We start from the raw sequence: 22334 nt of genomic DNA, 5'->3' as shown, positions 1-22334 counted from the left end.
ACAATCAAGTACTTTTAATGACTGTTGCAAATGCACTTTAGTAATTTTTGGGGTTTGTAAGCAAAATCTGTAATCCATTTAAATTTGTCTATGATGTGAACGTCTTTGCTTCAAGAACACAGATTGTTACATACAGTATGCTTCATTGCAGATGATTATGAGTATATATTCTTGTAGTTACATGTTGAGTAAAAATGTTTTGAAAGAATTTTACAGAGAATCCTTTTGTTTATTATGCATTCTAAAATTGTAAAATTTGCAGCCAAAAGGATTCATCAGGTCAGTTAGCTTATAAACATGATTTCTATTTATATATTCAATGTTTACCAACAGTGTTCTCGTGACTGTGGGGTAGGTGAAAAATTTCGTCAAGTGGTTTGTTTTGGATCAAAGGAACTTTGCCGTCCTGAGGATAGACCAGTTGACAGAATGGCTTGCAACACTCACCTTTGTGCAGAGTGGACTACAGGAGATTGGGGGCATGTAAGTTACTGAATTGCCTTTTTAATCATGAAAGGAAAAAATTTACCTTTTACTTTAGGGTAACAGTAGTTTTTTAACATTCAGCATCTTTGGGAAAGGCAAGGACAGATGTAAAAATGAAAGGTCTTTAGTAATTGAATGCCTTTAGTAACTGTGACTCCAGGCCCCAAGAATTTTACCTGGAGAACTGTAACAGACTGATTAGCTTCCATCCTGACCTGCATCTATCTTGTCTGAGATGTATTCTTTTCAGCTTGTAACAGAGCATTTGTAGTCTTGGAATATATAAGAAAAATTCATATTAATTAAATCTAGGAGAAGTTAGAGGGGCTTCACAGACAGTTATTTGTATCTGGACTAAGGTGCAAAGAATAAGGGAATGTTAATCCAAAGTCAAATCGGTACAAGAGAGAGATTGAACAGTATGTTCCTTCTGAAAGCTGAGCAATACTTCTTGTCAGACCTACTGCTTATGGGATGGTAAAATTAAATTTTTATGCCAAAGAACAAAGGAAGCACAAAGGATATTTACTTGCTAAATATACAAAAGAAGCTATTGCAAAATATAAAAGGCTATCAGTGGCTTACAGAACACAGAGCATGTGTATGCTTGAGAGATGCTTCACATTTTAATGTAAAATGCTCCCCAGCAACAAAACTGAGGATTGAGATATAGCAGGAGGTTGGTTTGGAGTTTGCATAGCTGTGCTGGGTTAAGGTCTGTGGTGGCCATGGGCAAACTTAGATGTTGGGTTCCCTTTTTTTGCTAAGTAGGCATTTTATCCATCCTGGACCCCTTAATTCATTTCCATTAAATTTGATGCAGTAGATTCAGGTACAGAAAATTAAATTCAACCTTTCAGGTAAGTTTCACAATATTTGAATGTGAACACTGTACCTTATTTATCTAGTGTCTTCTGTAATCATCCAGATATAATAGATAACAAATAACTACAGTATGAATTAAGAAGGGACACTTACTCTAAGGTCATTTCTCCTTTAGAAAGGAAAATATGAAAGATAACAGACTGGTAAGAGTTTGTAATTTTTAGGATTATAATGATGATGATGATTATTAGTTATCAAAAAACTGAAAAAATGTGCATATAGTTGGAATTGTTCCCAGCAAATACTCCCAGGCATAAATAATATAGACTACAGGAATCCATATACCTTAAGCAGTAATCAACTAGATCCAACAGATGGAAACTGGAACCTGATAACATGCACAGGAGTTTGATTTTAGAAACATTATCTTGGGCAAATCATTTTCTTCTCTATAAAGTCTTGGAAACTTTATGCCAAAATTCAAGTTCCATGGGCCAAAAGCCAGATTTTTTGTAATAAGAGTAACTTTTAAAAAAAGTATATGTGTGAAAAAAATTCTTATTTCTTGCAGGACTAAAGGGAAGAGAAAAAGACTTTGATTTCACTCTGTTAATTTTATTTTTCAGTGTCGCACACGACGCAGGCGTTGTGGCAGAGGAAAACAGGAACGTCTTGTTGCCTGTCGGGACCCAAACGGACCACAGCTGGATGAAGACCATTGCCATGCCGCTGACAAGCCAACACATATCCGTACATGCAAAGTTCCTTGCGGCAACAACAGCAAAAGACGTGGACGCCGTCAACGATATAAGTGGAAAACAGGAGACTGGTCTCCGGTAAAGTATCCTAGACAGCAGCTACATTCAAATCATGACAATAAGTTGAAACAGAAACCTCCTAAACTTAAACCAGATAATGATAACAATAATAGAAGCAACAACGTCAAAAACAACAACAGTAATAATAATAGTAATAATAATAATAGTAATAATAATAATAATAATAATAATAATAATAATAATAATAATAATAATAATAATAATAATAGACGATTAAAAAATAGAAATAAAATGAGAAATAGAACCCGGGTGCAAGGTCGTATTGTTACTAATTAAGGATCATAAAAATCCATATCAGCCATTCCATTCCTTTCCCTCCAGTTTTTTATCGCATTGTTGTGAGAGGGTCCATCAGAGAACAACTACTTAAATACTTAAATCTGATTATCAGTATCATATTTGGGTATTTGCTCCAACTGATTTAGCAAGGGCTCTCTCTCTTTTATCTTCCATTTCTTCATTTGCACTTTTTGGATTGATCTTTAGGTAATGAATTCATTAAGACTTGGATCATGAATTTGGCAGTTCTTAGAACAATGAAGAGGCTAAGGTTGGATGTCATTTTTCCTTACATGCAGAATTCAAATAGCAGATATGTTCTAGTGGACTCTGATCTTAACAGAAAGGGATGAATGTATATCCAGATGGCTCTTTGCAGCTATTTACAAAAAAAAGTAGCAGTACTGTTCTGTCCTTTGAGAACCCCTTCTAGAAACTGAGCATCATTCCTGGACTAATTTATTTAACCAACGTTTCATTTAACTAGATGTACTAAAATAATGAAAAGCCAATAGTGGCAAGGATTGTAAATTTATATACAGTACCCCTTCCAAACAAATAAAGTCCAGTATCACTACATAAAAATACAAATATGACAATATATAGATGAAGAAGAAACAAGAGGCTTAAGAGCTCTGCCAACTCATATTTTATGGTTATTTTGAAGTGAAAAATGGTTGTTATTATTTGTTCTTGAAACTCAGAGAATACAATCCTTAATTTTAGAAAACATTCAACTTTATGTCCAAATGGAGAAATGTTTTCAGAGTACTAGTATATTTTTTTTTCAAAATATTAAATAAATCAATATCCTTATTGTGAGAGTATGAAATAAAGACATACTGTACTTAATTACATCCACTAATTACATCCAAGCAATGGCAGTAATGTCATATATCTCATATACTTTACATGTATTAACGGAATCAGTAAGTTTAGTGCTTTAAGATTTCTGAGGTGTTCCAAACTCATATCGTAAAACACTCCTTTCCAATTTTCTGCTTACAAGCTTAGAGACAGTTTTCATGTATTACTTGCTGTAAAAATTGAATGCTGGCTTTGGTGTCATTTTGAAACCGCAATTATATGTTTAGAATGGTGCAGTGAAATTAGCCAAGAACTGAAAATTCTTCATTATTTGTAAATATTAAAAAAATATTGGAAATTTGTAAATTCTTTTTGCTTTATGAAAAAGTTCAATAAATTTTCTTTCCATTAATAAATATATTTTTGCTATTTGTATCAGTTACTGCTTATAAAAATTTGTAAAGAAACGGAAAATTGGCAAAAACTTTTATGATTTTTGGACTTTTATAAAAAAAAATTCCCTTTGAACAGCCCTTGCTTGCATGGAAGACAGAATTCAACCATCTCAAAACATTCCAGATGTCATACCAATGCTATATGACATCAAAGTATTTATGGTTTGCTATTTTATTTGTATGTTCTACTGATATCATTTGACGTCGGCAATTGATGAAATTTACGTGGTGACATTTGACATCATTGGGTTCTTGAAGGTTATGAAACCATGTCATTATGACCATGAGATACCAAAAATCCCCATTACAAAGATTATAATAAAACATTCTCAATTTCAAAGATACAATTCCTAAAATCTATCACAAAAAAGTAAAGTCTTTGCCTAGTATGTCTGTGAGAGGTGCTAAAGAAGAGAGCAGGAGGACATGTACTGCTATTTTATTGAGAGAGCAGGCCGCTTATAAATCGACGTGCGGACGTCATGCAAAGACATACAGTAGGATACAGGTGACCCGGGGCCAATTGTTCTTAATGTGAAACAGGACAGGTAAATACAAATAACATGTAAAATAAAATTGCAGGAATGGAAAAAATAATGTTCTGACACATGTACAATGTAAACAGGCACAAATGAATAAGTAACAGATACAATTTTACATAGATAAAATATGGCTATTTAGCATGACCTAAGTTCATGGGAAAGGCACCGTAGAAAACGGGAGGTTCACCATAGAAAACCCGTTGAGCGGGGACTTTACGATACTCCCCCCCCCAAAGGCGTAGGTAACGTCTGATTAAAGCAGGTATCTGCTGGGGCGCTGGAGAGTGCCGTGGCTCCGCGGTGTCAGCTGCTTTGTGAAGGCATGGACCAGCGGCTGGTGGTCCGTCCAGATTGTGAAGGGCGTGCCCTCCAAGAGGAACTTGAAGTGACGTACCACCCGATACACTGCGCAGAGTTCCCTGTCGAAGGTGCTGTAGCGGGACTTGGCGGGGCTGAACTTCCTACTGAAGAAGGCGATAGGCTGGGGCGCTCCGGCGACGACCTGCTCCAGGACTGCCCCACAGGTGGTGTTGCTGGCGTCCATTGTCAGCTGGAGGGGGGCGTTGGGGTCCTGGTGGGCCAAGGCGATTGCCTCGGCGAGGGTGGCCTTTGTCAGGGAGAAGGCCCGCTGCTGGTCGGGGCCCCACACTAAGGTCTTCGGGTGGCCCTTCAGGATCTCTGTCAGGGGGGCCATGGTGTGAGCGACCCCGAGGATGAATCTCCTGTAGTAGTTGACCATCCCAAGGAATTCCTGTACGGCCTTGATGGAGGTAGGGGTGGGGAACCTGGCAACGGCTGCTACCTTCAATGCAAGTGGACGGACGCCCCCCAGGGATATCTCGTGGCCCAGAAAGTCGATTTTTTCAATGCCGAAGGTGCACTTATCGAACCTGACGACAAGGCCATTCTCCTGCAGGCGCTGCAGGACTTTCCGGATGTGCTGCAGGTGTTCTTTGTGGGATCTGGAAAAAATCAGAATGTCATCTACATAACAGACACAGAAGTTCAGGTCCCCCAGGATGCTGTCCATCAGTCTCTGGAAGGTTGCCCCTGCATTTCTCAGGTCGAATGTCGAGAAGGCGAAGACGTAGGATCCGAAGGGCGTGATGATGGCGGTTTTGGGGATGTCCTCTGGAGCTACTGGTACCTGAAAGTGGACTTCAACAAATCTAATTTAGAAAATATTTTGGCCCCGTGAAAAGAGGCCGTGAGATCTGGCATGTTTAGAAGGGGTAGTGATCTGGTTCCGTTGCGAGGTTGAGCCGCCTGTAGTCGTCGTAGGGTCTCCAGGAGCCGTCTGGTTTCTGCACCATTTGGAGGGGGGATGCCCATGGGCTGGAGGCCTTCCTGCATATGCCCATACGCTCCATCTCGGCGAACACATCCTTGGCCTCCTGAAGCTGCCGAGGGGGGAGCCTTTGAAACTTTGCGTGCGTTGGGGTGTCCCTTGTTTTAATGTGGTGGTAGATTCCGTGCTTGGCCGGGGTCCCAGGCACCTGATGCAGTTTGGGCTTGAAGACGTCGGGGAACTCCTTCAGCAGCTGGGCGTACTGGTGTGGAGCGACGGAGTAGATGGTGGGCACGCTGGGTCCTGTCGCCAGAGGGAGGGACTGGCAGGAGTCGGTGTCCAACAGGCGCTTGCGACCGACGTCGACCGCCAGGCAAAAGTGGGCGAGGAAATCCGCGCCCAGCAGTGGGGTCCTCACATCCGCGACTATGAACTTCCAGTTGTACCTCCGGCCAAGGATGGAGATCAACAGGAGTTTGGTGCCGTAGGAGAGGATGGGGGACCTGTTGGCACCCGTTAGGGAGGCAGCCGGATCTGGCGGGCGTTTGTGGTCCTCTCTGGATGGCGGGAAGACTGATCGTACTGCCCCAGTGTCGACCAGCATCATCCTGCCGGAGATGGTGTCGCGGACGTAAAAACCTACTGGTTCTGGGCTCCTGGGTTCCTCTGCTGCCATGGCGGCCTGTGCTGTTGGCCGCCGCCTCCTCCGTTTTTTGGATGGGCGAAAGAGTAGGGGGGTTGGCAGTTCCAGGCAACTTTGCTGTACCGCTGATGGTAGTAGCACAGCCCCGGTGGTTTCTTCCTCTGATGATGTGTTGGCCGCCTCCTGGTGACGGCACTTATCTCCTCCTCCACGTCCTCCTCCAGCTGGAGGGAGCTGATGGGGTGTGCGGTCGTGGATGCTCGCTTCACTGCCCTCGCAGAGTCCGATAGCTGCTGCGCCGTCCTGATGAGGTCGTCGAGCGGCAGTGTATAAGGCTCGAGGATCTGGGTATGAACCTCCGGGAGGAGCTGACAGAGGAAGATCTCCCTCGACAGGCTTATCTCTGACTGCCTGCCGCTGTCGTCCGTCCCGGGTAGGATGAGGAGGTCCTGGATCACATTCCATGTCTCCCGGAGGTTCTGGTCGTGGCGGGTGTTGTTGGCAAGGTCAAGGGCGCAGGCAGCCCTCTCGGAGATGGGCAGGGAGCAGGTCTCAACGAGAGAGGCCTTCAGCTTTTGGTAGGTGGCGGGACCAGCAGCAGACACCCATGTGGCGATCTTCCTGTAGACCTCTTCCGGGAGGGCATTTATCACGGCGTCTGCCTGCAACACTTCATTGGAAAGTCCCGCCAGCCTGAACTGCCCCTTGACCCTGTAGAGTCATGGTGACGGGTTGCTGTGCGTGAAGGGAGGCAGCTTTATGGCGAGGGCAGACATGGCTTGGTCCATCAGGATGGGTAGCACACAAGGAGTGGGTACTGGTGTGGAGGAGCGTGCGAGCCTTGCGAGCGGGTTTTGCGCAAGGGAAACATCAGAGTCCGCGAAGTTCACGGTTGATTGTACATGGGAGGGAATGTCTGCGTCTGCACTCTCACTTGGAGTGGGTTACACTCGCGTCAATACGCGCTTGGGGCGCGCCGTGTGGGTCCGCTAATGACGACGGTGATCTGCTGACGAGAGTCAGTACGCCTGAACGCTCCGTTAAAGCACCGTGTTTAGTCCGTTAGGGGCGTGGGCAGTTCATGGAGCCAAAACTAGGTCGCCTTATGGGTCCACTAATGGCTCCGGGAACCACTCCGGGGTCACCACTGTGAGAGGTGCTAAAGAAGAGGGCAGGAGGACATGTACTGCCATTTTATTGAGAGAGTAGGCCGCTTATAAAGTGACATGCGGACGTCATACAGACATACAATAGGATACAGGTGACCCGAGGTCAATTGTTCTTAATGCGAAACAGGACAGGTAAATACAAATAACATGTAAAATAAAATTACAGGCATGGACACAATAATGTTCTGACACATGTACAACATAAACGGGCACAAATGAATAAGTAACAGATACAATTTTACATAGATAAAATATGGATATTTAGCGTGACCTAAGTTCATGGGAAAGGCACCATAGAAAACAGGAGGTTCACCATAGAAAACACGTTGATTGGTGACTTTACATGTCCACTGGTATCAAAACCACTACTGTACACTGGAAGCCTTGCTATAAACTTCATAATACATATAAGAAATGTTATACTGTAGTAGAGAGGTTTGGGCAATTTGTAGGTCTAATAAGCATATGGCAGATAACCTGCACCAGTCCTAAATGTTTTACAGCAAACTCCCCGTATTTGTGGGGGATGCGTACTGCATCCTCCCCCCGCGAATAGCTAAAATCCACGAATACTTAAAACCTCTCTAAAAACACTTAGAACTGCCTATTTTGATAGTTTAAACACAAGAAAAACTCTCTAAAAATGCTTATACATGAATTGTTTTGATAGTTTTCGCACAAAAAGAGCATTTAGTCATGAAAATGATATGAAAATACAGTAATTAGTGAATATTTCTCACTGAAAAATACTGCAAATGGGCGAATTTTCCACGAATAATGGTTAGATACGTTCCACTGAGAAATCTGCGAATATGTGAGTCTGTGAATCATAAGAACGCGAATACTGGGGGTTTACTGTAATTGTGTCCAAAGAGTGATACTTGATCAAAGAAAATGCCTCCTAGCAAAGTCCTAAAAAATAAAGGTTTCCCAAATGCCAGCGTCAATTCAAATAATAAAAAATGTCATATTAATAGGTAGATTAACCTGACCACAGCTAAGATATTTAGCTCTCATATTACTAGCCAATATAGAAAATATATAGAATACAACTACAGTACTCCAAGAGAAATGTAATAGCATTCAGCTTCAAATCAAAATGAGGCTTTATAAAGTTTTAGAAGACACCCAAAATATCATAAAAGATCTTAAAGAAAGCAGCTAAAATAATATTGATTTTGATCTTTGAGATGCTAAAACTAATAAAATAATGATTACTGGAAAGAGTAATTACTCATAAAAGAAGGGACAAATCAGTGCTCTGGATCCAAAAATACTACTCTGCATTGAAATCCAGACAACACTTTAGAAAAGTAGGAAAACTAATCAGTGTACTGTACTGGATCCAAATATGCCACTCTATATTGAAAGCCACACAACATTTTAGAAAAGTAGCAAAACTCCATTTTCTAATGAATAACAGGGCACTATTCTCATAATACAAATATTACTAGAACAGGATAAAGGAAAACATTTTATGTAACAAAAAGTGAATACATAACATGAGGCGTCAGAAGAGAACGTCAAAATGCCACACATGGCCAAAATTGTGTTATTGCCTAAAAACGTCATTCAATACTTATATTTTCATGTTCCAGTCTGCATTTGTATGTTTGCCAACTCTAACCCTAGTCATTTCTGCCTCGAACACGAGTAAAATTCCAGTGCAGCACGACGTGGCCATGTCTTGGGTCACTTTAGTGGGAAGCCACCGCTACACCACTACTGAGGGGAGGTGTGAGTTATGGAGGGTTTGTAGGGTGAGAGCGCAAATGGGCCAATCACAGCCTTGTTGCCTACTCCATCCAGCCATGCACGGTTGTTATTGCTCTTTAAATGGTGCGTATACACGTTACACGCAAAGCATTACGCTCTGTTATTTTTGTGTTTTACATGTATCCTCTTTACGACTGTCATAATAAATAAAGCAATACTTCATTATTTCTGATAACTTAGTGAATAACGAGCATTAAAATTTTTTTGTTAATTTCAATTTCTCTATTTAATTATTATAATTATTTGGACTCATTCTGTATCATTGTTAACAATTAGAATTTACTTATTATTATCAATATAAAAATTTAAACTATTCATTAAAAATTTCACCAAGTATTCATCTAATTGCAGTTTAAAAATCGTTATTCAAAAGTTAATGTTTAATTACACTTTGTACTGTAATTGTTATTAGACGCATATTTGGAGGAATATTTTAATGTACAGACACTTCAGTTTTTTTGTTTTCATAATAATAAGTAATTTGTAAGTGGTTTCAATTATATAGATTGAGTTGTATAGAAAATATTTAATAAAAATAAAAAACTGGTAAACAGCATAAAACTACTGTAGTTACAGTAATTGTAAATATTCACTAGTTATTAATAAACTTATGCAGTGTATTAATTTTTTTAAGACAGTCGTAAAGAGGGTACAGTACTTCAAGGTTCAATTTGGTGTAAAAAAGTTGCCTCTAAGTTGAAAATTCAAGTTTATGGCTGAAAAAAAAAAAACTTTAAACGCATTTTCTGGGGTTTTTTTATTTGACGCCTCAGTTATGTAGAAGGGGTATACTGTAGTCCTCTCAGCAGTTATTGGAGCACTACAAAATAGTACCATCAAGCGCCACTATATAAAAATGCATTGCAAAAATTGTGGCTGTAATACATGTTCTGGAGAAGCTTGTGGCAAAGGTGGAAATCGGGTACAACATAAGAAACAGAATAATACTGTACAAGGGAGATCCAGTTTGAATATGGATGAAACGCTGAAATTAATATGGATTCTCATGAATATGTATGCATGTGCCTTGATAATTTTACTCATTACCAGAACAATAAATCAAAGTAGAAAAGACAAAATATGATAGGAAAATCCACTTTTGTATGTTAGTACCAGAATCTTACTACCTGCAGATCCTTTACTCCTTTCAAATAAATACATCCCTCTGTAGAATGTTTACAGGCTCAAAACTTGCGTGCATCTTAAAGAAGTCCAACAGTTTCCCAGAGAGCTTCATCAGTTGCAATGTATTTATAATTTATAAGTACAGTAGCATATTTCCTTCTATTTTAGCAACATCTTCCATTTATGAAGATAGTTAAAGAGCCATAATTTAAGCACTCAAAAAGTAACATATGGCAAAATCACAGTATGTAACCTTGATTTACTATAAATCTGTTTTGAAAGCTATGATTACTTCAAAATAGATTATAAGAATTATGACTTGATTCATTCACAAGCACTATTCAGTATACAGCCATTTTCAAAGCAGTTGTTGATACTGTACACTATATTTGGTGACATGATTCCTTACTTATCTTAGCTGTATAGTTGTATGGGACTATACACTGTATTTACTATACAACAGATATTGTTGCACTATACAGTTAATGACATTAATGTGAAGGAGCTGTGGTCTCTAAATGGGAGTAAAATATTATAAATATTTCTGTAAAACCCAGAAAAAATATTCTTCAGTTGACATAATTATATGGTTTTTTATATATTATGGGTTGGGTTTTTAGAATGTATGTAAATACTATAACTGTATAGCAATGGTTCATTTCAAGTAATAAGAGTCTGCAAGTCAGAATGACTACTAATATACAGTACCATGTTTTCAGCTCTGCAGAACTAATCTGTAGTTATATCAGATGCAAACAAGGGAAGTTCTCCCAAGTAAATATTCAAGAGAGCACAATGAAGTGGTCGTTGGGTTTATTTGTTATGTGGAATTATATTCTTGTCTTTTATCCATCATTCTAATCACCAAGTCCCCTAGGGATTCGACACTTATCAGAAGTAATCAAAACTAAATACAGTATTCAAAAGGAAAATGGCTAGGTACACAAAATATAAGATGCAAAAGCTACAGAATAAACAGCTTATGCAAGATGCAGTACAACCAAAAAAATAAGAATTTTGGCCAGTTATTTACAAGCATTACCCAGTACAGTCATTTTAAAGAGCCATTGTTGATGCTTCAAGGATGACTTAAATGTGTGCAGTCCAGTAATGGTGATTAAGCTGTGTTTTTTTAAATGTCAATAAACACAAATATTTACCCAAAATTGACAGAATCTTTTTATCATGTGACATAAGTGTTCCTCCTATACTGTTTGGAATATATGTGATGTTCTTCAGCTGTAATAATTTTTTCTGTTAAAAACATACCTCTATAGAGGTGAAACCATCCCAGTTTCACAATTTAATTTCCACTGTGCAGTACTGATTGCAGGTAATGAGAGCTGCATGTAAAGGAAATTCCACCATATAAATACACTACTGGGCAAAGTGAAACTATTAGGCTTATTACAATATTCCTTACAATTGCCAAAGATAAATTTGTTTGCCATCCTTCCCAGTTAGAAGTGGCTGCTTACTGAAACAGTGAGTATGAGCATTAGAATTCCTCCAGTAATATGGTTAGAGCTTATAAATATGAAAAATTATATATTGTATAACTGTGCACAAGGTCAGAGCTTGTATCTATAAAAAAATTATACACTGTACAGTATAAACTTGAGAATAGTATAAACAGCACATAATTAAGCATATGAGACAAAGTTTCACACTGCATGTTTTATGCTGCTGACTCCAAGTTTCCATCTGGGGTAGGATTTGCTGGCATATTGTAAGAAATTGCCTCTGTTTTCTTATCAGAACTCTGTGGTATGGTCTGCTGCTAAAATAACGAACAACATGTCATTACAGTATTTATTTATTTTATTTTCATTGGCTAGCAGTGTTCTTTCGGTCCTTTGAAATTGTCCAAAAAAAATGCTTGTTTTCAATAAGTTATCACTCCAAAAATTATATCATAATTGTATAAATATTTAAATATGTAGAATCCCTCATCTTGTAGGGATTCAAATAAATAAAAATGCTTATGGGATAGCCAAAGCAACAGACCAGATGAAATTAGCCACTCATGTTAGTGATTATTCAGCATATCAAATAGTCTCTATCGTTAATGACAGACTGTGTGGAAAAAGGAATCTGAAAGTAACATTATAATGGATCAAACCTGCCATTGTATATATATCCTCTAAACTCTAAGTCAGAAGGCCTTTGCAAGTTATTTGTACTCTGACTTTGAAGTGACTATTGATATTATGATACTCATCCTGGTATCATTGTAAGGCAAAGCCCTAGTACTTTATTGTGGTGCATTGGTAAAATGCAAAGCAGCAAAACAAAGTTGAAAATTGCTTAAACTGAGGCATCGCCGCATTATAACTGACTCAATATTTGGATTTTTATGACATACCAATGCATCATACCTGAGCCAAGAGTTAATTCAAAATATATCATCACATTGAAGCAATTTTACTTTGAATTTGTCAAATGAGCTCATACCATGGGTATTTGATAAGTAGCCCACATAATGGAACTCAAAAATTCAGAGGAAAAATCAGTCCTCAGTGGTTGAACAAGTTTTAGGTGCAAGTCCAAATTTCAGTCAGCAACAATTGGCAAGTTTAGCTAACAGATTCCTTGCATGAATCTTTGACCTCTAAACTTTTTCTCCATCAGTTACTACTCTTTAGCTACAATTTACTAAATATTTTTTTTTAAGAACAAATTTTGGGGCACTCAAGAAGTTGAAGGTTATTAATTTATTGATGCGTTGAAACTACAGTATCCAGTAATAAAAAATTACTGTACATAATATTCTTCATCACGTTGTGATTGCTTTATTACTCTATAATTTTCTCTTTAGTCATTGAGATATAAAATTATTTTTTTAATTGTCAAAAGTAACCTCATACAGTATCTCTGTAGTCCTAAAATCCTCAAATTTCAGTACTGTACAGTATTTTAAAGGCATTTTTCAGTGATAATTTTTATTTATATCTTTTAATTGTTCAGTAGAATCCAGTCATTTTGGAGGTCATACAAAATATGGACTAGAATATATTCCATTATTTTCCTCCTGTCATCCTTTTTGAGTAGGGACTCATTACTCTTCTTGGGATTTTCATAATCTCTCTCTCTCTCTCTCTCTCTCTCTCTCTCTCTCTCTCTCTCTCTCTCTCTCTCTCTCTCTCTCTCTCTCTCTCTCTCTCTCTCTCTCTCTCTCTCTCTCTCTCTCTCTCTCTCTCTCTCTCTCTCTCTCTTTATTTTGAGGAAAATTACACTCATTTATCTTTCAACTTAGGGTTTCATTATTCATTATTAACATTTCTTTAATTATAGTTTAAGTTAAGAGGGTCCTTCTGTCCTCATATTACCATAGGAAGACTAAACACATTTTACATAATAATAGAGTAGGGTTAATTCCTTAAATGTTATCATGAAATCATCTGCATTTACTTTTACTGTAGTGGTAAGGTATTTTTTTTTTGGAGTGCAGGTGAGAGTTTAATATGTAAAATTAAGTACAGTACTGTACAATAAGTAGGTCATAGTTATTTATTTGGTAACCTGGGGTAAATAATGATCATTAGATACTTAATTGTGTTTTTGCAGTAGTGAATTTTGAGAAACTGAGATATGTTTGGAAACTTTTGAGTAGCACCTTCCATATGGAAATTTTGCAGCTTTTGGAAACTATACTTTCCTGTATTAGGATGCACCAACTACAAAAGTTAGACCTTTCTCACAGCCTTTTGCGGTAGGCTAAGTGTCTTTAGCAAGTTTTAGATACTGCATAATGTTGTTTATTCAAATGATATATGCAATACAAGGAAGAAATGGTTGTCTTTTTTATTTTTAAAGAAAATTGGATGGCTATCATAGTCGTTTGAACTGAGGTCTGATTGACATTAAATGTAAAAAGAAATGGGGGGAGGGTATCATTACATGACTTTCACAGTCATTGTTTATGAATTTGCACTACATGTATTGTCTTTTAGTTTTGTTGATAGCCTTGTACTGTACTTCAGTGTAGGTGCACTTGGTAACAGGTGGTACACAAATCAAATGTAGTTAACTTGAGCAGTTGTCTGTGTGCAAAAATATAAAAGTAACTGTTATCAAGTAAGAAATAACAGCTACAAATATGATAACCAAATTTTACTTGACTTTCACAGTACTGAATAGCAATACTGGTTTGGGTGTGACTGAGAATTAGTAGTACATGTACTGTAATCTATTCCACTCCTTGTAGTTCAAGGCTTTGGTCTCCATTTTGACATGTTGCTTTGCTATTTTGAACTTTTTGCATGCAGTGGACATTGTATTTTAGAGAATGCTTTTATTTCTGTATACAGTGGTTTGTATAACTAAAGTACAGTAACACTGTAGTAAAGTAGAAAGTTATGTATACAGCTGTTTCAGCTGCCTGGTCAAACGTCTTATAACATAAAAATAGATGTCAATAAGTTTGTGAAGAAATTGACAGACTGAGTGTAGATTCTAAGAAATCTGCTGGCTTATAACTCATGTTGAGTTACTACCACCACTGTACTGTACTGTAATATGATAGTTATAACTATTGTCATGAAGAATTAGAATATTTTTGGGCTGATTTCTTTTTTCTCCTTAAGGGTACAGTAGCTATCTCCGTCCTTATCAGTTGTATCATTTTAGACTTTGATTTGAGTTGCCATTGTACTCAAAGTAGTTGATATTCATTGTAGGTACACCACTGATACCATTTGCAAATTATATAAAAAAGGAAATTTAGAAACACAACCAAGGCTAAATTATAGTTGTTCCACACAAACCAGTCATTTATATTAGCTTAATATATGGTACAGTATTCACAAATCCTAGACACTCCATTCCAATGAAAAGAAGAATAAGATGGTCTGCAGGCTGGATACTCACACTTCACATACATCCTCAAGAATGGTGGGTTTCAGGCAGGTAAGAACATCTCATCTCTTTTGCATAGTTTGATGAAAACAACTTTCATTTGTTGACTTTCAAATTGTAATCTTACCACCATTTTTAATCATATTACTTTTAGTCAGGCAATCTTTATTCTTGTTTTCTTGTCCCTTCCTCTCTTTCTTGTACATTTAGTGAAAGTAGTGAAATCATTACGATTTTTATCATTGGAAGTAGGCACTTCTTCTAAGACCATGTTATCTCATCTCTGAGTCTGTATTACAGCAAACTGTGGTGACAGAAAAATATGAATACTATGAGACTGGCCTGAACAACAAGCTATTCATCAAAGCTTGACTTTGGGAAACTGGAGAAATGCTACAGTTTTTCAGCCATTGGCTTGTCAACAGCAAAATCAGTTTATCAGAAAGTAAAATTATTTGATTAAAAGTTCCACCTTTTAGATAAAACTTCCTTTAATAAGATTGAAGATCAGGTCAGCAAGTTCCAAAGATAAGCACCAAAAACATAAGCAAGGGATTCCTAATTTTCATCATACCTTTAATTGACAACACCCTCATGGGGATGATTGCTTACAAGACTTGGAAGGCAGTGAGAAATTCCACTGGAAGCAATGCCTCTGGAAAAGCTTGACAGGTTCCAGATTGTGTACACCTTTTACTTCAGCTCCCTTGTCCCAAAGTGCATGTGTCAGCGACTTTTACATTTCTCACCGTATCAGATAGTTTTTCTTTATTAAGTTCCTCAATGTTCAATACCAGCAATAGGCCTCAGTCATGTTTACTACTCTTCCAATCAGTGAAACAAGTTGTCAAAGCCTTCCAGAACCAAGTAATTGATGGCTTTACCTGATTGGGCCTCAGTTCTTAAGGACTTGGATGGCTTTCCTGAGATCAGTACCAATTATCCCAAAGCCATGGTCAAGTAAATAAAACTTGCTGATCATGAGATCTGCACACACAACTAAGCTTTGACAAGCACCATGATTTTCATGACCATGCACAGAAGGGTGGGAAGGTGAGTCTACCAGTGGGTGGCACTGTTCACTTTACTCAAGGCGAAGGCATCAGCAAGAATTGTGGGGTCTCTACCAGTTAGGAGGTTTTCCTCTTTATCACACCATATGCATGAAAGAATGATATTCTCCACCCAGACCAGGAATGGCTCCACTGGCAACAGGTCCTCTGGGAAGAGGAGAATGGCTGCTTCCTGTAGCTCAGGGATCTTAGCTAGAACAAGTATAGGACAATAAGTTGATGTTTCAAGGCAGGTATTCAAATGGCCCTCCAAGTTCTTGGCTAATTGTTGGTGACTTCCAAGGTGACATAATGTTGGTGTGTCTCTTCAGCCTTACCAATAGATCAAAGTGCTCTGCCGAAAGGAGGTTAACACCTTCATTCCAGACCTTTGTTTGCCTAGACAGGCTCTTCATTTTAAATAGATAGACCTTGATGGCCCCACGGCTAGTAGAACTTCATTGGCACCTTCTGCTGCTCCTATGAGACCCATGCAGGAATTCCCAGGTCAGTTGGGAAGGTCCTTGATGAAACAACCTTGAGATCGCTCATTTTCCTGGGGAATTATTACCTCATGCAGAAGAACAAGACCTGAATGTTATTTCTGTTGATGTAGTCTCTGTTAGTCCCAACTATTGCTGCTTTTCTGAATCTTCATTCCTGATGGGTTTCAGCAAGACTTGTTTTTTATTGTTACTCAAGGTTGCTATTCCACAGCCCAATCTTGGAATGGGATGACTGTTGCTGTGCCTGCCAGCCACCCAGTCACTCTGCTGGACAATGTCTCAAGATACCCTTGTTTGGATCAGGTCTTAGGCAGCCTGACCAGATTCTCAAATCTTTACTCTTCAGTGAGAGTGACAGCTTGTTAGCAGCAAGATTTTGTGATGGAGCAGAGGCTGTTGAACTTTGTATATCCTTAGGTCCACTAAAGATCTGCCTCAGCAGTGATCCAGCACAACTAGAAATGATCTTTACCTTCCAGAGAGTCATTCCCAGCTTAAAGGAGAAGCTCCTACTTTAACCTGGAACTTCATGGATGTCAAGGGAGCCAGAGAACATATTCTTCCTACTGTATTAACTCTGATTTTTCGTGAGGTTAATCTTGTCATTCTGCCTGTCAAGATTCTGGCTCTGTTGATGAGAGCCAAAGGATTCAATCTGATCAGTTTCCTAGAATCGCTCAGAGTAAATTCAGAATTTATGACCACCTACCATCAAGTAGCCAACCTTCATGAACTTGGTGGCATCATAATGGTCATCCTTTGGCTTGGCATCTTCAGTACCCATTAACAAGTAACTCTCCTATGTAGTAGAGGCAAGAGGCCTACTCTTTATAGCTGAAAAGACAGGATGAACACACCTCAAGGTAACCAGACCCAAACTTGGCACACCTCACCTTAAGTGATAGAGAGCATTTCCTTTGTCCATCCATACTTGAAATTAGGAAGTGAACATTTAGGCTGTTCCTCCATAGAGTCATCCCAAAAGCTGTCTCAAGAGATTTGTGCAAGTCATCTTGGAATCATGTGATAAGGTATTGGATGAAAGCTTTGTAATATTTTAAGTTGGGGGATAGGGCAGTGTTGGCAGTGCACACACAAACACACACAGTATAACCGAGATTCTTGATACCTGCTTCGTTATTGTGGTCTTTCTCTCTGTTTTGTAGTGACACCATTGAGGAGTTAGTCAGGTGTTTTCACCTCTGCATAGTGGTATGTTCATGCACCACAATTTACTGGTTGTGTGGACCTGGAATTACCGACATCTTAATGTTTTTCGCTGTATTTGACTTGTTTACTTTAGTCTTGCATTCCATGCTAATCTAAACCTCACAAGGTTTTAATTCAGATTCTTGATATCAATCTGTTGTTTATGATGGTTTCTTCAGCACCTCATTGCCATCCCAAAAAAAGACTTTTTTTTTTTTTTTTTTTTTTTTTGCAAATGCATCATTTATATCAAATGTCCTGCTTCCCAACCCCAGCTTGCAGCTATAATTGAGACCACATGAAAAGTGAGATTCTTACTGCCCTGAAATCCAGATTCCATAAGGGCACATGCCCGTCATAGCTATCCAGCCATCACATGATCTTAATTCTGGAATGAAGTGTCATGGATCTGTGAAGACCACAAATTCAAATAAGGCTAACATAACTAACTGGTTTGTAATCAAAATATTAGTTCTATTTTTACAAACTATTTGATGGCAGTTTCTTAAGTGGACATAAACTTAGACTGACTGATATTAGTTTCTAAGGTTTTGAGTAGCAAAGTTAAATAGTATTCTGAATTATAGTTCTGATAAGCAAGCTAGTTATGTGAAAACTAAATTTAGTGATATGTAGCATTCAGATGAGATTTATAGTCCAAAATTCATGCCAACAAAATTCTGTGAATTCTTGTTATTATTTTTAATTTAAATTCCCCCAGAACTAGAGTGAAAGTATAATAGTGAGGAAAGACTAGACTTTACCCTTTGGGTATATTTAACTTGTTGCCTTATTTTTTTGAGGTATTGTAACAGTTTTAATGAAATGAAACTCTTAAAGATGCCAAAAACTGATTGTATTATATTGCCAAGCATATCCATTATTTATCCTTTGCATTGAGCCTGTGCTTGGTTTTCTGGACATATCATTGCTGGACTTTGATTGTTCTTCAAACACTTAAACTTCTTAGTCACAGTAGTTCAAATATGTGCAAAGACTGCCAGAGCCACCTAATATTACTCGTACCCTTAATTTGAAATCAAAGCCCTTTCTTTCCGTACCCATATTTTTCTGAAGTTTTTTAGTTAATCGGGTATTATCTCTCTTGACATAAGTGAGATCTGCTGACAAAGCATAGATACTTTAGTTATAGGGAAAGGACCATGAAAAGATATGAGTATCATGTAAACTGGATTAAATAACTAGAGTGGAGGAAGTGCATGTAAAAAGTGAAACAGTGCAGATAAACTATCTCTAATGAAAGCAGGTTGTGCTGTGTTGGATCATGTATATTACTGCTATCACTTGATTTATAATGTACATATGCTTCTTCTCTTAAGGAAGTTTATCTGATATGAAGTTTAATTTCTTTTTCTTTTTTGAAAATTCTTGTTAGTCTTTCTTTCCTATCAATCATTGGAGGCCCACTGAGGGTTTTAACTACTTTGAATGAACTTCCCTCTATATACCATGCACTATATGAATAATAATTTTTGTTTTATTTATGTCCCTATCAAGTAAAGCTGTAAAGGATATTTTTTTATGTAATTTATATTCAATATAGTTTATGCTTTGGATATACGATGAAATCATATTTTTTAAGCAGTTGTTTTGATATATAACCAATATTTGGGAGGTACATGGTTACATTGTTTTTCACCCATTATTTTTGCTGGCATCATTATAATTTTCATTATCATGATCATTATTATCATCACCATAAACATCATCAGCATAATCATCATCATCATTTGCTTAGATTCTTTTCTTATTATTTCAAATTAGCAGGTTTTGTGAATAAACAAAGTCCTGAAAATTGTTGTTTTTAGTAGTGTACATTTCTATGTTCCCCTTGTTGTTTATGTTGATATTGTGATGACTTTAATGTGATACTTTTATTGTATGTTGTGAAAATGTGCAGTGTAAGTAATAAATGTGCCAAGGAAATTTTTATGTCAATAAATCAGCCAATGTACATTTTATTGTATGTTGTAGTTTATTTTTGAATAGGAACAGACAGAAAAATTTTTTTTTTTCCATTTAAGCAGTCCTTGAAATAAAGGTAGTACAGTATAGATACATTCCTGGCTACAATATTTGGTAAGTTTGAATATTTCGTTAAGCATAGCATTTAATCAAACTGCGGGATGCCCCAGGGTACAAAACCCCCAACACTTTTGCTTTGCTGGAATTAAATGGGAGAGTTGCCCCTTAACAGTCTTTTGGAAAATAACCATGAATGAAATATTTTAGATGGCAAAAAATATCATAACTAGATATTAAACTTCTGTAAATGAAAGTATCAATACTTTGGTGCTAGTCAACAGTAATTTTCATTTTATTACAAGAAATACTTACTGCTCTATTTTTTCACTAAATGACTTCAAGACCATCATAAATTTTCCCTTGGCATTATTTCATTTCATATGCAGTGAATAACTACTTTATGAGAAGATTTTGTAGTTTAATTTGTTATGTTCATGTCATCATATCCTACAACACTGTTCATAGAATTTCGTTTGTATTTCTTCCTGCCTGAAGTGTTTTTGTGAAAAATAAACCAGTATATTTTATTGAAGGTTTAGCTTTGCCAGTTATGTTAAGCACAGATTATCCTCTGAGAAAAGAAAGCTAAGTGGTACCAACTATAACACTGTCTATAACTCCGAGTGACACTTGCATTGCAGAGTTCATATTCATTTTCTTCTCCAAAGTGCCAAGATGTTTTGTGGGGGTATTTTGTCATCATATTTTCCTGTTTTCAGTGCATCCCTATTTATGCTCCATAGAGATACTTTTCACTTCATACTGTATTTTGACATTTTTTTTTTTTTTCTTAGTTTATTGGCTTGTGCACCTCACACTTGCCTTGTTTTGTTGGCAGACTGCGTGGTTTTTGGTGTCCAACATGCGCCCTTTTTTTAGCAGGCTGTTTATAACTGTCTCCATTCTTTTTGTCTTTCCCATTGATTCACATGGGGTATTTTGCATTTTATTTTTCTGTTTGTTTGTGTGGATATGCTTCAATCACTTGGAATTTGCTTGTATTAGCTGATCTTTCCTTGCTTTTTCTTGGTCATTTTTGTACTTGCTACTTTTGTTCTTTGCATTGTCTGGAGAACTTGCCTTAGAGTGGACAGAAATATGTGAATTTTTATAGCTCTGCTGAATTTCAGTTTTGTATTCCCTTCTGTTGAAGGTAGGGAGATGTAACTTTTTTCATGAGTATTTGTGAGGTGATTTGTATTACTACTGCAGTAATACTCTGCAGAACTGGAAGGGGAGAAGAATGTACAGTATTCCCCTTTTTTGGTGTCCATGCAAATGGTGATACTCTTCCTGCCTGATCCTTTGACCTCTCTATTCCAACTTTTGGACTGTTTCCGTATTATGATTCCTTCCATGTCTTCTGAATCAAAATTCTACTGTGGGTCTTGATACAGAGGATTCTGCTAAACTGATTTTTCTTCTGGTAACTTGAATGGTAGGAATATTGGTTACTTAGCCTTGGTCTCTTATATAACTATTTTTATAAAGTTATAAATTCCACACAGCATGAACATTGTCAAATGACTGAAGCAGGCCTTTTGGTATATTGTGGATGAAATTTAGATCTTTTACCCAAAAAATCCTAACCAAAAGTAAATATTAAATCCAATTTTTAAAACACCTGTTTTGATGGCAAAGCAAGCAGTAGTATCATTGGCACCAACCTCTGTTTTATTGCAATTTTTTTTTATCTTGTGGAAACCTTTTCTTACCTCACACTATTGCCTAATATTGCTATTACATATCTCTTTCTCAACAAGGTCAGGTTGCAGGTAATTTTTGTTTCACTTTTAGTGTTTCTGACTATCTTGTCATTGTTTTTGTTGTGAATGTAAAGCGATAAGACAGCCATTTTGTGTAGAGTATGATATACTGGTTCTATATACAGTATCACCACCTTTTAACTCCAGTCTTAGTTTAAGATTATACTATGAGGTCGTATTTACTCCAAGTAGTTTAGTGCCACTTCAGTCTGTACTGCTCTTTCTTTTGCAGTAAACAACTGTACTTAGTTGTTTGTAATACATAAAGCATTTTTATGTATTTAGAATAATGCCCAAATATACCAAAATCAGATATATTTTATACTAACCTCGTATACAATTATACATGTTACATGAAGTTCCTGTCTTCCTTCTTCACTGATGAGACATTGTCATCACTGGTTTGCCAGTTAGGAAATGATATTGTTGATTAGATCAAATTATTTTTTATGATTGTGAACTGCAGTTTTTATTTAATTTAAAACATTTATGATGAGTTACCACTGTATTTCTCCTTTATATCTTATTCTGTCATAGATGTGTCACTAGACCATAGAGGATACTAGATATTATGAAGGCATACAGCTCCGTGTCTTAGAACATGTCCCTTTAAAGAAAGATTTCATACTGGTTCTGGCTGGATAGTCTCTGTTTCTGCTTCTTA

At 37.4% G+C, this 22334-nt stretch overlaps 1 protein-coding gene across 4 annotated transcripts in view; it reads left to right on the top strand.

The window, feature by feature from the left end:
* Positions 1 to 22334, top strand: part of AdamTS-A (ADAM metallopeptidase with thrombospondin type 1 motif A) — a 712259-nt gene that overhangs the window by 648982 nt on the left and 40943 nt on the right. For all 4 annotated transcript variants that reach the window (XM_067124504.1, XM_067124503.1, XM_067124502.1 and 1 more), the window contains 2 exons: positions 334 to 483; positions 1938 to 2147. In XM_067124504.1, coding sequence (XP_066980605.1) covers positions 334 to 483; positions 1938 to 2147 — 360 coding nt within the window. The remainder of the gene's footprint in view (positions 1 to 333; positions 484 to 1937; positions 2148 to 22334) is intronic.

This window comes from Macrobrachium rosenbergii, chromosome 22 (assembly GCF_040412425.1).
Source record: "Macrobrachium rosenbergii isolate ZJJX-2024 chromosome 22, ASM4041242v1, whole genome shotgun sequence".
Classification (NCBI taxonomy): Eukaryota; Metazoa; Arthropoda; class Malacostraca; order Decapoda; family Palaemonidae; genus Macrobrachium; species Macrobrachium rosenbergii.
Note: the sequence above shows the minus strand (reverse complement) of the source record. Positions and strands in the feature narration are given on the sequence as shown.